General features: G+C 40.8%; 1 protein-coding gene across 3 annotated transcripts in view; it reads left to right on the top strand.

Annotated features, from left to right (window-relative positions):
- The window catches only part of plcg1 (phospholipase C, gamma 1), a 28,816-nt gene that overhangs the window by 8,786 nt on the left and 3,576 nt on the right, over window positions 1-16,454 (top strand). For 2 of the 3 annotated variants that reach the window (XM_043224809.1, XM_043224808.1), the window contains exons 6-31: window positions 1-13; window positions 168-251; window positions 684-706; window positions 1,168-1,237; window positions 1,385-1,486; window positions 2,839-2,957; window positions 4,499-4,584; window positions 5,111-5,231; window positions 5,329-5,497; window positions 5,584-5,706; window positions 5,790-5,891; window positions 7,168-7,355; window positions 7,534-7,734; window positions 9,038-9,157; window positions 9,235-9,415; window positions 10,347-10,424; window positions 10,524-10,627; window positions 11,388-11,481; window positions 11,573-11,642; window positions 12,008-12,171; window positions 13,419-13,515; window positions 13,797-14,021; window positions 14,513-14,661; window positions 15,765-15,879; window positions 15,975-16,136; window positions 16,346-16,434. The exon at window positions 1-13 is cut by the window's left edge and continues 72 nt beyond it. In XM_043224809.1, the coding sequence (XP_043080744.1) occupies window positions 1-13; window positions 168-251; window positions 684-706; window positions 1,168-1,237; window positions 1,385-1,486; window positions 2,839-2,957; window positions 4,499-4,584; window positions 5,111-5,231; window positions 5,329-5,497; window positions 5,584-5,706; window positions 5,790-5,891; window positions 7,168-7,355; window positions 7,534-7,734; window positions 9,038-9,157; window positions 9,235-9,415; window positions 10,347-10,424; window positions 10,524-10,627; window positions 11,388-11,481; window positions 11,573-11,642; window positions 12,008-12,171; window positions 13,419-13,515; window positions 13,797-14,021; window positions 14,513-14,661; window positions 15,765-15,879; window positions 15,975-16,136; window positions 16,346-16,434 (3,049 nt within the window). The remainder of the gene's footprint in view (window positions 14-167; window positions 252-683; window positions 707-1,167; window positions 1,238-1,384; window positions 1,487-2,838; window positions 2,958-4,498; window positions 4,585-5,110; window positions 5,232-5,328; window positions 5,498-5,583; window positions 5,707-5,789; window positions 5,892-7,167; window positions 7,356-7,533; window positions 7,735-9,037; window positions 9,158-9,234; window positions 9,416-10,346; window positions 10,425-10,523; window positions 10,628-11,387; window positions 11,482-11,572; window positions 11,643-12,007; window positions 12,172-13,418; window positions 13,516-13,796; window positions 14,022-14,512; window positions 14,662-15,764; window positions 15,880-15,974; window positions 16,137-16,345; window positions 16,435-16,454) is intronic. The other variant, XM_043224810.1, reaches the window with a different exon arrangement.

The following is a 16,454-nucleotide window of genomic DNA, read 5'->3' as shown; positions in this document are numbered from 1 at the left end:
AGAGAAACTTCCGGTAAGCGACACACTTCCTCTCGGTTCACTTTAGAGTTAACGCTGTGTAGTGTCTGTTAACTGCGGTGACGTCACCCTGGATCTGTTTTGGTTGATTACAGGAAAGAGTGTAGTATGTGTTATTCTTCTTATGTTCTTCATGCGATCTCTGTTAGGACGGAGAGCTGAGGAATGGAGATGTATCTTACAGTCATTTCGCCCAGTTGTACCGCAGCCTGATGTTTGACGCGCAGAAATCAGTAAGTCGCATTTATTTGTGCGTCTTATTTATATGTAGGTGGAGAGGTGAAGCCTCTTCAGAGCCACTTAAACCCCATCAGTCGTCCCGCTTCTCAAATGGCCTTCACGTCAATACTCGCCCTTTTAGAAAGCCACAAGATCCATTGGGCTAAAAGCCATTAGGCCACACTCAAGCTCCTCCACACACACACACACACACACACACACACAGACGGACATGGCAGTGGTGATGACCCATGCACTTACAGCTGTGTGTGTGTGGATTGCATCACTTGTGGCCTGCGTGGTTGTTTGATGTCACGTCGGTTCATTAGCGTCTGTGTCTGGTTGGGGTTTAGTGTTTGAATGCAGTGGTTGTGAAACGTGTGTAGATACTATACGTACTAATGCATTATTCGCATAATCATAATTTTGTTCTGTTGTTTTTGCAGATGGAGATTCCACTGCTGCAGAGGTATTCACCCACGCTCTTATTTATTTGTATGAGATGGCGTATTTACAGACTGCATAGTGTGACTACGACTCCGTAGTTCACACGTTAAACTGAATTTAGGGATACTTTGTGTCGCATTGACTGGGATTTATGGAAAACCATTTCTGACTAAAAAAAAAGTGAACCAGGTCTTTGCAACTTTTTGCAAGAAGTCACTACAACGTTGTTTTCTCTTTATTCAGTGGAATGAAAAACATGAAACGGGCTTCCATAAGATTTATAGGATTTTATTAAACTATATACTACGATAAACGCTGTATAATAAATCTTACTATTCAGTTGGAGGAAAAAAAAAAAGACCTGTCTCTTTGGATAAAAGCGTCTGCTGATATATTACTGATGAATTGTGCACGATAAGACCTTGTTATCTTTCGCTCTACGTTTAATTCATCTGACGTCTCTTGATCCGTGTGTTTGTTCAGGCTTATTGAGAGACCGGAGCAGAAGATCTCACTGGAGGACTTCCAGAGCTTCCTGATCGAACACCAGAAGGTTGGAGATGCTCTTCTCATGTTTCAACAGACCTTCTTTAGACATTTATTGGACAGATGTATTGTTGCTTGTGCAGTAGTGTGGCGTGCTGGTACAGAGACTCTACTAGAGATGTTTGGTAATAACTGTGTGTGTGTGTGTCTTCAGGAGCTCTGGGCTACAGACAATAACAAGGTGCAGGAGTTCATGTTCCACTACCTGAAGGATCCTCTGCGAGAGATCGAGCAGCCTTACTTTCATCAGGACGAGGTGACGTTTACATGCGCATCGGGTTATTAGTGCATTCTGGGTGTGCATTTAAGTTCTCAGGGAAAGAAACCAATGACTGCAGTTGCAAGCGCCACGCTTTACCCACATGTGACCACTTCCTGCCGTGTGACCTCAGATCTTTGTTTGATGTGCCTCGTTCTGACCTTAATTACTTGCTTTAGAATTTTCTTCTTCTGCTTAAAAGAATTGTACTTAAATATGACTCTAATAGCCAATAGTTAGTAATTGCTAATTAGATCTTAATCGGAGTAATTAGATTACTGTACAAATTACTCTCTCCAAAAGTATTTAATTACTAATTACTTTGAAAAAATCCTATATGAACTTCGATGAGCTAATGATACAAGAATAGACATGAAATGGTTCTTTTAATTCTTTCAAGTAACTACATAAGTTCTTCTAGTCACGCTTTAAATTAGGGTCCGATCCTCACTGTTAACTAACTATTAACTATGACTTTCGTCTGAGCATACTCCTAATTACTGCTTATTTATACTTGAAGTAGTTGTTAAGTTTAAGTGCTGGTTAATATTAAGGATTGAGAATAAGACATTAATATGTGCTTTTTAAGTAATAATAAACATCTCCCAGTAATGTTCAAGTTAATACTGAGAACACTGAAGTATTTAATGTGAGAAGGGTCCATAAAAAGGATGCATTTTAAATGTAAAATGTTAAATATAAAAATGATCTGCATATATGCACTTACTGCTATTTAACTACTTTAAAGTTAAGTAGCTAACTACTTAGTAATTAGTACACTTAGCACTGGTTATTTAGGTTCAGTGCTGGGGGTAACACATTACAAAAATGTGAGATATGCATTCAAATTCCTTTTTGTTATGTAATAAAGTAACTCACTTTTTAATTTACAGTAACATTACAATTAATACACCTTACTTTCCATAAAAATTCACAAAGTAATATAATTAGTTACTTATTTTAGGGAGGAACGCAGTGTTTTAAGTATTACTTTCAAAATGAACTGTCCCCTGCACCGTTTGTGAATTTGTGTTTCTGTGGACATTTTCACACAAATCTAGATCTGACTACGTTTTATTTATTCACTTTTATTGTTTTTAAACAACGTGCAACAAAGTATGAACTCCTGTAAAGTAAATAGAAAACCAAATATCTCATTTAATATTTACTTTGACCTCCTGTCCTTGTAGAACCGCTTTTCCTAGTTCATTTGTAATTTGTTGAAAAAGACCAGAAACACGGATTTGATCTGTGCACCCCTTCGTGACAATCTGTGTTTAGTTCTAAGTCTAAGGATACTTGCATTTTTTTTTTTTTTTAACGAAAGCGTCATGTTTTGTGGTTCTCAGCTGCTCACGTACCTGTTCTCAAAAGAGAACACTATCTGGGACTCAGAGCTTGATCAGGTGAGGCCGGAGGACATGAGCAACCCCCTGTCCCACTACTGGATCTCCTCATCCCACAACACGTGAGTACAGGGGTGACCAGGGCTCACACTAAAAACTGGGCTCGCTTCTGCCTGTTTATTAAAACAATCCAGAAACTAGCTCAGATAAGTTATCAACGGACAGATAAAGGACCGTAATATGTGCTCTCTAGGTAATTGCGTTTATCATCCATTTTGTTAGTTGGTCAACCATTGGTTAGGTAGTTATTTGTTTAGTTACATAATAAAATCGATCAAACTAGAAGAACTAGGACTAGTTAGAGTATAAAATGAATCTCCCTTGAACCATAATGTTAGATGATGGGGAACAAGTTGGGTTTACTTAATTAGCTACAATATAACATGAATCCTTGAGTGATAATGTTAGATGTGGGAAAAGCATTGGTTAGGTGAATAGTTAGTTAGTTTGTTATCGTATAAAATTAATCATTGAGCCATAATGTTAGATGATGGGAAACGAGTTGGTTTTGATTGGTTGGTTGGTTAATTGGTTAGTTAGGTAGTTATTTAGCTATAATACAAAATTAATCCTTGAGTGATAATGTTAGATGATGGGGAACAAGTTGGTTGGTTAGTTAGTTAGTTAGTTAGCTATTATATAAAATATAATATAAAACTAAGTGATAATAGTAGGTGTGGGAAAAGAGTTAGTTAGTTAGTTAGTTAGTTAGTTAGTTAGTTAGTTAGTTAGTTAGTTAGTTAGTTAGTTAGTTAGTTTTGTTAGTTAGTTAGTTTCTTATCATATAAAATTAATCCTTGAGCCATAATGTTAGATGACTGGTAAAGATTTGGTTAGTTAGTTAGCCATGACAAAAATTAAATCCTCCTTGAACCATTATGTTAGATGATGGGAAAGGTTTGGTAGGTTGGTTAATTAGTTAGTTTTAGGGAAATATTTGGTTGGTTTTTTTAGTTGGTTGGTTAGTGTAAAACAAATCCTCCTTGAGTCAAAATGTTAGCTAAAGGGGAAAGGTTTGGTTCGTTAGTTGTCTGGGTGATATACACTGGCTTTCAGAGTTGTGGCTTATGTGCAAAAGTTTGACGTCAAAAGTTTGACGTTGAACAGCCAACACAATTTTCAACCAGAACAGAGAAGTCACCCGTGAAAGTGTGTTGTGTGTCTGTCAGTAACCTGTTAACGTGACTAGAAAGACATGTCTGACACAGATGTAGGGGAGAGTCTGGAGAGATTTCTGTATCTTTTCATACGGGCGTGACTTTCAGACGAAGCGAAGTGTTACTATTGTTCATTGCATACCTCTGCATTGAGTGCACAATTGAATTTAAACACTAGCTTTTGGTTTCTTATGTGACTCCATAACAATTAAGGAAGACTTTTACGTTTAACCGGTGTAACTACATTATAAAGCTGTTAGGTAGTTTAAGGTGAAGCAATTAAAGACTGACAGAATGGAAAGAATCCTTTAACGCGTTATTTGCGTGGTTTTTGAGCTAAAGTAGAGGTGAGAGGTTATCGATCTAGAGAGAAAGGTGCGTGCCAGTGCTCATGTGTGCTGTGGAATAACTCAGACAGGCCCTGACGCGTGTGCTTGTATTTTTAGCTACCTGACGGGAGACCAGTTTTCCAGTGAGTCGTCTCTGGAGGCGTACGCCCGCTGTCTGCGCATGGGCTGCAGATGCATCGAGTGTGAGTCTCATCATCACACGGCTGTGGATGAATGCTTTATATTTATATGTATGCCAACACATTTCAAAAACTAACATGCTGATAATACAGATACTTTGTGTTTGTTACAGAAGTTGGGAAATAATAAAATGAACTTTTAGTTTGTTTCGTGTGCTTGTTTCTTTTGTTTCGTGAAGAATAGGCATCGATGTTTTTTGTTAATGTGCTGTAAAGAAGACGAAATGCTGGTGACAATGTCACGTTCATTCATAGCAGTTAAAGAAAAGATGTCTGAAAGATGTCTCTTCTAGCTTTCTTGACATCATTTGTAAACAAAGGGTGATCACCCTGCGGTTAAATTTAGAGTTAAACATTTCCATTGAGGAACATTTCCATTTTTTAAATGTAACAAACGCATACAGCAGCAACAAACAGGCAAACAAAAAGTTATGTATTTACTTTTTAGGAACTGAAATTTGACTATGAAACTATATTGACCGCTGTGTCTCCGGCAGCTGGTTTAACATGTGTTTGTGTGCTTTTGCAGTGGACTGCTGGGACGGTCCTGAAGGGATGCCTGTTATCTACCACGGTCACACCCTCACCACCAAGATCAAGTTCAACGATGTGCTTAACACCATCAAAGAACATGCCTTCGTTACGTCTGAGTGAGTGTGTTCTGTGTGCGATGGCGCGATAAGGTTTCCGCGTGAATGCGTGTTGTGCAATAGCCGTTGTGATCCCTTTACGTGTGTTTGCGCACAGCTATCCCATCATCCTCTCCATCGAGGACCACTGCAGCATTGTCCAGCAGAGGAACATGGCCACCTTCTTTAAGAAGGTGTTTGGAGAAATGCTCCTGACGAAAGCGGTGGACATCTCCGCCGACGGTCTCCCTTCGCCCAATCAGCTCAAGAGGAAGATTCTGATCAAGGTGAGAACCCAGTGGCTACACTTTGTGGTTGTCCACGTTAAGACTTTCTCAACTGAGCACCTGCGTTGTTGGATCGATGTGTTCAGCACAAGAAATTAGCCGAGGGAAGCGCGTACGAAGAGGTCTCGTCTTCAACGCCCTACTCTGAGAACGACATCAGCAACTCCATCAAGAATGGCATCCTGTACCTGGAGGATCCCATCAACCACGTGAGATCATCTTCAGTTAAACCTTCATCGTCTGTTGGCTGCTTGTTGAGGCTCATCTTGTATGTTCACTGTTGTTCTCGCAGGAGTGGTATCCTCACTTCTTTGTTCTGACCAGCAATAAGATCTATTACTCTGAAGAGACATCCAGTAATCAAGGGAACGAGGATGAAGAGGAGCACAGAGAGGTCAGAGAATCACAATCTCAGGAATAACAGCAACACTTATAATACACATATTTACCTCAGAGATCCCTTAACCCTAACACAACACCAGCCTTACAATTTAGAAGTTTGAGGGAAAACATAGGTAGTGAGTATATATGATCTCTAATCTAAAGTGTTACTATAGGTCTGAAGTGTTCTTTAGAAGACATTTTGCGTATAGTGGCTTAAGTTAACAGTCCACAAAAAAATTCCCCCACTTTCGGTAGTGTCCTGCGAGCTTCCTGTGTTGCTTTCGATTCAGTTGAAGCAGACATATTATGACCTCTTTTTACAATATGTGATACAAGTCTCTCGTGTCCCCAGAATGTGTCTGTGAAGCTCCAGCTCAAAATACTCTACTCTACAGTTCGTTTATTATATCGTTTTGAAAGTGCCTATTTTGAGTGGAAGCAGTAACGCTCTGATTTTGATGCCCGTTTCTTTAAATTTAAATGAGCTTTTGCTGCCCGCCCCCTTTTCCAGGATAGAGATTTTAAGCAGGTACAATCCCGATTATCAGGTTATAGCACTGAAATCATGCTTTTTAAATCATACTGGTTTAAGTGTCTTATATACGGTTTTCTGAGTGGATGCATCCAAATCCCAAGGACGGAAGTTCTAATACACGTTTACATTTAAAACACAGTCGATTTATATATGTACATATATATAAACAGCTGGGAAAGGAATATACTGTAAATCAATAAATCCATTGCTCTCTTGTCTCCTCTGAGGCTGGGACTGGTGTCGTGATCGTCTGTTCATTGAAAGACAGAACAGTTGGCTCCAACTTTTGCCATTGCATTGAACTGGTACACCGCTGTCGCTTGTGAAATCAAAATGACGGCGAATCGGGTGGAAACTTACAGATTATGGGGTGGTATTATTATAATGAGGTGCCTTTGCAACGTCAACGAGCTCCGTCTTTCTCGTTTTTTCAGACGATTGCAGCAAAAGGCGTACTAAAACAAAGTTACTGGATAAATGGCTTTTGATTGGTTGGTAGATGCACCGGGGACCTGATTATAGCCTGGAACATGGACCTGGAAAAGTCATATGTCATCTTTAAAGTAAATTAGGAAAACTGAAGTAATGATTCCAACATTTAAATTGCAGTAATATTTCATAATATTTCTACTGATCAAATAAATGCGGCCTTGAGACGTCTTTTAAAGACGTTCATGATGCCGAGCGGCAGCAGTAGCTCTTTGAAGGCAGGTTCTTGAGCGTTCAGCCTGTAGCTGCTGTTCCTCCGCAGATCTGTAACGGCATGGACCAGCACGTGACGGAGAAGTGGTTTCACGGGAAACTGGGAGCGGGACGTGACGGGCGTCAGATCGCAGAACGGCTGCTGTCGGAGTACTGTCTGGAGACCGGTGCGCCGGACGGATCCTTCCTGGTGCGGGAGAGCGAGACCTTCGTGGGCGACTACACTCTCTCCTTCTGGTAAGCTACCCCTGACAGAGCACTCCTTGCTTACTGGAGAATGGGGATACAGGAAAGTTTTTGAGTTTCTGGGAAAAATAAATGAAACATTAGGGATGCACCAGTTGGCGGCCATAATTATGACATTTTTTTTTCTTCGGCCGATTCAGTCTGAAGCGTCTGTGCTGTTTGTGTTCAGGCGGTCCGGTCGGGTTCAGCACTGCAGGATTCACTCTCGGCAGGAAGCCGGCAGCCCCAAGTTCTACCTGACGGATAACCTGGTGTTCGACACTCTGTTCGCCCTCATCACACATTACCAGCAGGTGCCTCTGCGCTGCAACGAGTTTGAGATGAAGCTGACCGAGCCGGTGCCTCAGACCAACGCTCACGAGAGCAAAGAGTGAGTCCAGAGAACTGACGGAGACGCTTCATGCGCATTTACGTTTAGTCATTTAGCAGACACCTTTATCCAATCGAGGACAATAGGACAATCCAATTCATCCTTGTCAACTCTTATGGCTTTCTTCGGTTAAACTATATTTAGGCGAATGTCGATATCCAAGCTGTCTTGACTTCCATTGTACAAACATTAAAATCCCCAGACGTTTCTCAAAAAAGAGGAAACTACATGTTTGGAATAAGATGAGGGCGGATGAATGACAGCATGATCTTTTTGGGTGAACTGTCCCTTTAAAGGTGCTGTATGTAGGATTTTGATTACACCAAATCATAAAAATACTATAACATGTTTGCAGATATTTACGAATCGTGTGTGTTCAGGCCCAGGAGTGTCGGCTTCTGTTTTTGTTTGTGAAACCCGCCCCCGCTGCCAGTTTAGCCAATCGTGTTTTTAGAACCCCGGGTTGCCAGTCGGTGAAAAACTCAGCGTGTCTGGCAACCCGGCGTGTGCGTCAAGTCTGAGTAGGAGAAAAAACATCTCCGATATTTAGAATTTAGACTGTAATACCTAGTTCAACCAGAACTAGACAGAAATTGTTACTTTTGAGGCGAATTACAGTGATATTATCATGCAACATAAAATTATAATCTACAGTTCTGTGGATGGATGATTGTTTAGCACTTTTAAAACATAGAGTTTACTGTTAGATATGAAAGTAATTTTCATATTTAAGAGTAAAGGAAATGAATGAGATCAAATGCATAAGAATAGGTATTACAACAATCTTTCTGGTATCTTTATCATCTCAGCCAGTATCAACATGCAGGTGTTTGTGACTTTAAATAGAATAAAAGTCAAGTTAATTTCATATGCTAATTTAGTTATTTTTAAATACATAAAATTACACTACTGTTCAAATGTTTGTGACTTTACCATCACTTTTCGATTTAATTCATCCTTGCCGAATAAAAATATTAATGTCTTCATAAAAAAAAAAAAAAAAAAGTCAATTAGCGGCTAAAGCTAACGGAAAGGAGACCAGAGGCTGATATAAATATTCTGAATAAACAGAATTTGATCAAAACGTAAATGTATTTTTGACAACTTAAATTTTTTTTGATCCACTTCAGATGTAGCCTACCGTATCTTTACAGTTCACACAGAAAAAAAAAGACACTAAAACCAATAAAGACCAAACAGATTTTTCTAGCAAGTTTTTCCATTTGTTCAAAATCTCTGGTTTTCAGGCTCCTGATAGTCCTCCTGCGCTCTCCTCCGGTCTGATCTTGAGTTTTGTGTGCAGGTGGTATCACGCGTCCCTGTCCCGGAGTCAAGCGGAAAACATGCTGATGAGAGTCCCGCGTGACGGGGCTTTCCTCGTAAGGAAGAGAACGGAAGTCAACTCGTTCGCCATTTCCTTCCGGTGAGGTCCAGACCGATCCGGCTGCTGTTTGATGGTCTGTCTCTGCGGCTCTTCTCACTCTCGTGTGTCTCGCTCAGGGCCGAGGGCAAGATAAAGCACTGCCGCGTGCAGCAGGAGGGGCAGACCGTGGTGTTGGGCACCTCCGAGTTCGACAGTTTAGTCGATTTAATCAGTTACTACGAGAAACATCCGCTGTACCGGAAGATGAAGCTGCGCTACCCCATCAACGAGGAAACACTGGAGAAGATCGGCACCGCTGTGAGTGAGCTGCACTGCAGACATGTGACCTAAAGTGCTCTTATTACGGCTAATGAACGGTTTATATTACGGTTTTGGGAGGTGAAAAACACTTTCATTGTCTTTATAATATCAGCTGGTTTTTACCTAACCTGCTCAACGACTCACATTACCGGGAAACAGTGACACCTAGTGGTGAAGAATGAATTTACATTTTCGTGAAGACCAACAAGTGTGCAGCAGTATGCTAATGTTGACATCAAAATGAATCGGCTTTAGATTCATTTAAAAAAAAAAAAACGCGACTCGTTTCAGTGATTCAGAGTCGACTCTTTTCTTTTGAGAGATAGTAACCACTTTCAGATTTAAAACTCCGCAGGATGTTGTCATTCGCTCAGAGGTGTGCTGCGCACCGCATAAAAGATCGTTTTCAAAAATCCATAGTAGGGGGAAAGTTTGACGCTTCACTCGCCCCCCCAAAACTGAATATATACTTTCTCTAACTTTGTAGGAATGAATAAGCACCTACACGTTTCTCAGAATATCTCTTATGTTCCTCAGAAAAGGAAGTTTGGACAGTTTCAGAATTATATATATATATATATATATATATATATATATATATATATATATATAATTAGATTGTCTTCAGCACTTTGGGCCCGCCCACTACCAGCAGTTTTAAGAACGTTCTTTAGTAACGAATAAATAAGTAATAACTGAATAGTAACACTAAAATGTTTTATCTGCAATATAGAAAGAAGAAAATAAGAATAGTTGTATTCGTAATGTTTTGTGAATCTGGCTTGAATTTATTTTGAGAGATCCTAGAGCACATCTGCGGCAGTCTTTCTTGGAAAGCGCTCTTTTATTTAAGAGCTTTGTGGTTTTGCTTCATGTACCTGTTGTTAGTTAGACCTCACCGTGAGTCTCTCTTCTTGTCTGAATGCAGGAGCCTGATTATGGATCTCTGTATGAGGGACGTAACCCTGGGTTTTATGTGGAAGCCAATCAGATGCCCACGTTTAAGGTACTTCCGCTCTCTCTGCGAGTCCAGCGTGATTCTGGTGCTGTTGAGTTTAGTGTATGACGGTCCTGTGTGTGTGTGTGTGTGTGTGTGTGTGTGTGGTGCACAGTACGAGCCATGTACGAATACAAAGCCCAGCGTGATGATGAACTTTCCTTCAGTAAGAACGCCATCATTCAGAACGTGGACAAACAGGAAGGAGGCTGGTGAGTACAGGACGCAGTTCAGTGTGGGGAAAAACTAAACAAAAAAAGAAACGCGTACATGTACGTGAAGATGATACGTATGTATATGTGTGTGTGTGTGTGTGTATAGTCACTCAGTGCACACTACAGTGATCGAGCTCTATGGCTTTGTCTTATTGCGACGTGCAGTATGTAGTGAATGCCTGATGCTCTCGCAGCGTGCACACTACTGAGGGCTGATCTTACTAGCTACAGCAGCCACACTAGATTTTATATCTCTAGTCAAGAAAAAAACACATTGCTGTGAGCGTCGGTTCGAGACAATTTACAGGAAGTGTAGTTTAATTCGGGGAGGAATTAGTGCTCGTTTGAGTCACTTCAACCAAAATACAGTGCTTAACTTGACTCTCCGGAGGCAGGAATACAAAGTAGTTCTAGAATGCAGAAGTGCTAATCGAGGACACTAATTAGATAATGAGCTAATTTTTAAAAAAAAGTTACCGTTTCTCAACCCACTCAAGCTTATAACAATAATTTATAAATATAATTGTTCCGATGCTGTAAGATTAGTGAAGTCGAGTCACAGAGGTTATGGATGGAGACGCTACCGGTTTGGCATCTCATTGATTTTCAAAAGAACTTTTTTTTCAGCTAATGAAGGTTAAAGGTTTGACAGCCGATAAGTTGTTAAAAGAGCAGTGTGTTTATAAATATGGATGTTAATGCTGTTATCATTGTTATAGTGTGAACTTGAGCACTGCGTGTGTTTGTTCCCGCTCAGGTGGAAGGGAGACTATGGAGGGAAGAAGCAGCTGTGGTTCCCTGCGAATTACGTTGAGGAAATCAGCCCGACAGCCGTGGAGCCCGACCGATCAGTGAGTAGAGTGTGTGTGTGTGTGTGTGTGTGTGTGTGTGTCAGAGGTGCTCTGGGCTCCGACCTTTACCCTTGTTCTCGCTCTCGCTCAGCAGGCTACAGAGAACAGTCCTCTGGGAGATCTCCTGAGAGGAAGTGTGGACGTGTCTTCCTGTCAGATCGGTGAGTGTGTGTGTGTGTGTGTTCCTCTCTGATACACACTCCGCATCAGATGTTTGAGACCCTTACACTGACCATAATTGTGACCAATTTATTTTTCTAAGCTATGTACAATCTTTTTATATGTAAAATTACTCTACTAGGAGTTGTGTCAGGGATGCCATGTCTGCTGTTTTCACACAAAGTCGTGCTGCTTTTGCTCCGTTTCTGTGTGTTGTGTTTTATCTCCTCCCAAACCCCTGGGCATTTCCAGCTGACGGGAAAAACCATACATCTACCTTTTTGGGCTGGTTTCGAATAGCAGTTGCGATTTTTATTTGTCAGACCTGGCAACCCGTGAGCCGCATATGTTGTTTGTCGCCCCGTAGTGGTCCGGCCCGAAGGGAAGGGCAGCAGACAGTTCGTCTTCTCTCTGGTGCCTGTGGCTTCGCCTCGCACCGGCCCGGTGCTGGACATCGCCGCCAGCTCACAGGAGGAGCTGAAGGACTGGGTGGTGAAGATCCGCGAGGTCACCATGACCTCTGAAGCCAAGGTCTGCTCCTCTGCTCACACCATGAGACCCTGATGAGCTTTCTCAGCGGCTGACGATAAACTTCTTCACTGTCACCCACCTTTGGTCTCGTTTTAAAGACGACGATCAGCTTATTGTTGCAGAAGTTGAATAATTTCCAAAAAAACGGGTGTAGAAGCATTATACTAATGTAAATGTACTGTAAAGCAATGCTGTACTATTTTAATATTTTATATCGTTTTTAAACCGACAATGAGTAACTTAGTCATGTGTCCAAATAAGTTGTCTTACAAATTTGAGGTTGATATAAAAATAAATTGGGTTCCTATAACATTTTTAGGTGTTACACCACAAACAGCCACTAGGTGTCGCCCGAACTCAATAGACTTTTCTAACAGTGTTTGTACATGGCGCTTAAAGTACTTTTTCAAGTTAAAGTCTTCGGAGTTAAAGTCTTCAAGTTAAACCTCTGAAAACAGACATATTTTTAAAAGTACATGTAGTATTTTAATGTTTAAAGGGCAGTGTATATGAAATTAGTAGTGTACGTGTTTGTTTTCTATTAAGAATAACGCTCTCAGGAGGCCACGAGATCTCGCGATGTTACTCCTTGAGATCTTGCGATATCAGAAACGTTGATTTTCTGCTAAAACATTTGATAGTGTTTTCGTTATATCGTTCGGTTCTTTACATTTATCCGGGAATCCAATGTGCGTCATTTCACTAGATTTGTCACGTAAATAATGTTAAAAAGCCGTGCCATCACGGGAGAATACATTAACACGTGCACATCGCGTTTTCAAAATAAAAGTACCCTAGCTCTGGATGTGACCGAATATTAAAATCACAAGTAGTTGAATCGCACAGTAAAATAAACATCACCGGGTCAATGCGCCCTCTGCAGACATTTGTTGTAATACGTGTCGTAGGTAGGTCACGTTCATATTATGTATAAGCGTATCACGTTATGATTACTTAAGATGGTAGATCAATAATCAGGGTTACTTGACTAGCGAGAGAATCATCCGTTACGGCTCTAGATTGGTTAAACGCTTCAAAACACAACTGCATTGTTTTGTTTTTTTGCAGTGAAAACTATTTTGTCATTGAAATTTTTTTTAACATGGTGTTAAAATACTGTCTGCGTTTCGTCTCATCCTATGAGCTAAGCGTTTAGTCATACCCCCATAGTGTCTACAGCTAATAACTTCTAAGTTATGTTTTCAAGCATGTTCTGTGTTTATGACTGAGTGTCTGTTCTCCGTCAGCTTGAGGAGGGTAAAATGATGGAGAGAAGAAAGAAGATTGCTCTCGAGCTGTCGGACCTCGTCATCTACTGCCGACCGGTTCCTTTCGACGAAGACAGTAAGACATCTGGCTCTTTTAAAACTCAAGAGTTTCTCCCACTCCTTTCATATCGCGTTTTAACCAGAATTATTAGCGTCGTCATTTGTAAAATAAACATTGAACTACAATGTCATAAAAAAATACTAAAATTACTCAATTACTAAAACCTAAAACTTCAAATTAAAATGACAGCAAGTAAAAAAAAAATTAATTCGTACAGGTGGAGGGTGAGTAAATGATGACAGAATGATCCTTTAATGTGAAACGCAAATGTCGAAAGCCTCTCCTGTGTCTCTCAGAGATCGGAACGGAGAGGGCCTGTTTCCGGGACATGTCCTCGTTTCCCGAGACCAAAGCGGAGAAGTACGTGAACCGAATCAAAGGGAAGAAGTTCCTGCAGTACAACCGCCTGCAGCTCTCTCGGATCTACCCCCGAGGCCAGCGCCTGGACTCGTCCAACTACGACCCCTTACCCATGTGGCTGTGCGGCAGTCAGCTGGTGGCCCTCAACTTCCAGACCGCAGGTGAGCACGGCCTCTAGTCCTCTCAGCTGCAGCGCTTTAGTCCTGCTCGGTGAACACCGTTTGTCTGTTTTTTTTCTTTGGTTTTTTTGGTTAAACGGTCAACATTTTATTGGTTTTATGTTGGATACATGTATGGATAAAGACAATTGCACACCGAGTCTGAAATAAATAGCTCACGTGTCAAACACAACAAATGTAAATAAAGTCAGCAGTAAAACAATAATCATATAACAGTCATTTTTTCATGCTACAGTGCTAAATATTAAGAACGTCACTTTTAAACTTGTCCAACTGAAGTGTATTGCTAATGAAAAATTAAGTTTTGATTTATAATTATGGTTGGAAATTTACAAAATGTCTTCTGCTGCTTAAGACCAGATTTGTGCTCCAGGGTCTCAGATCTTTGTTCAAACAACATTAATTTTGCTGGTCGGAGAAGGGTTATTTTGCGGTGTTTGAGAAGGTTTAACAGAGCGACGGTTTCTCTGCAGATAAGCCCATGCAGATGAACCAGGCGCTCTTCATGCTGAACGGCAAGAGCGGTTACGTGCTGCAGCCGTCCATCATGAGAGACGACAGCTTCGACCCGTTTGACCGGCACTCTCTGAGAGCAGTGGAGCCCATCACGCTCAGCATAGAGGTACTTCTTTCACAGGTTAACAGAGGTTTAAAGAATAGTTTAGGGTTTAGCACTTCTTACATTAACTAGTTGATTATTAGAATTGACATATTGGCTGTTTATCTCTTAAATGCATCTCTTAACCCCGTAACCTTTAACAACTACCCTACTAATTATTAATAAGCAGCAAATAAGGAGTTTGAGGCAAAAGCCATAGTTAATAGTTAGTAATAGGACCTTAAAATAAAGTGTGGCCGAATCTTTAATAGAGTTCTGCTTAATGTTGTCTTTTTGTACGTCGATTTGATCAAATGTTTTCTTTTACGTTATATTGGATTAATGATATTGTTATATTTAAGGCGTGCTGCAATAAATGTAGTTACAGCCGAAATGTTTGAGATTGGATCAGAAAGACATTTAGTAACATTTAATGCCTTGGCTTTACGAATTTAGGTACTGAATGAAAAATTAATATGTTCTCGTTTTCCAATAATAAATTCAAAACGCCCTTAAATCAAGATAGGCTTGCTTGAAGTGCAAAATGGAGCGTATTGCGTCTTGTTTTCTGAGAAATCGAGCATAAACATGCTTTAAAAATGCCAGTAGGCTGTTAAAATGTTAGGACCAATTCTCACTGTTAACTAGTTGCTTATTAGCACGCTTATGAAGGTTTGAGGATGTAGCAAAAAGTCATAGTTTATGGTTTGTGAACAGTGAGAACTTTTCGATTTTTTTCTGAGCCCATTTGTTCTTGATTTGATCTTAAATTCACTTTGGCGACTTCTTTAGTCATTTTTATTCCTAAAAACAGTATCGCCAAATATTCAAGACTTTATTTTAGGGTCTCTCAACTAGTTATTTCTTAGGGATTCTACATCCCTATTACTACCCAATATCTAACCTTAACAACTACCAGACTATTAATAAGCAGCAAATTATGAGTTCATTGAGGAGAAAAGTCGTAGTTAATAGTGAATAGTGTTCTAAAGCAACCAGAATCCAAACACACAGTAAAGGACACACACAGTGTTTGGTCTGAGCTTTTGTTTGCCCGAGAGGAAGCAGCTTATCAGCCAGTACTGATCATGCGAGTTGCTAATGATGCAACCTGAAACTGTTTTAAGGTTTTGGGAGCGCGCCACCTGCCCAAACACGGCCGAGGTATCGTCTGCCCTCTCATCGAGATCGAAGTTTGCGGAGCAGAATATGACAACGCCAAGCAGAGGACTGACTCTGAAGGTGAGGAGATAATCCAAACATCTCTTACAACACGTAAGAACAGAAATTGTAGGGGGATGTGGGATCACTCAAAGACGTATCTGTTTGACTCGCAGCGGACAATGGTCTGAACCCCACCTGGCCCAAAAAACCCTTCCGGTTCACCGTCTGCAACCCTTCCTTTGCCTTCCTGCGCTTCGTGGTCTATGAAATCGACATGTTCAATGACCAGAACTTTCTCGCCCAGGCAACGTTCCCCATCAACTGCCTCAAAACAGGTACGGCTCGTAAAAGAATGACCACTTTGTGCTCCTGGAAGAGGACCACTTGCACCACTAATTAGAATCGGGTCGAAATCAGTATTAAATAGAGACGCACAAACTTCATAACATCAGTTGAGAGTCCTAATAAAGCATAGTTAAAAGTAGTTAATCAAGGTTTTCAGGATGAGGAGAAGAAAGATAATGTCCCTGATGTGGGTCTGCAGGCTACCGGTCGGTCCCGCTGAAGAACAGCTACAGTGAGGATCTGGAGCTGGCGTCTCTGCTGGTGCACATGGACATCGTCAGAGGACGGGTGGGCGTCGTAGCATGTAC

The sequence above is a fragment of the Puntigrus tetrazona genome, chromosome 23 (assembly GCF_018831695.1).
Source record: "Puntigrus tetrazona isolate hp1 chromosome 23, ASM1883169v1, whole genome shotgun sequence".
In the NCBI taxonomy this organism is placed as follows: Eukaryota; Metazoa; Chordata; class Actinopteri; order Cypriniformes; family Cyprinidae; genus Puntigrus; species Puntigrus tetrazona.
The sequence above is the reverse complement of the archived record's forward strand: the minus strand, read 5'-3'. Positions and strand labels throughout refer to the sequence as shown.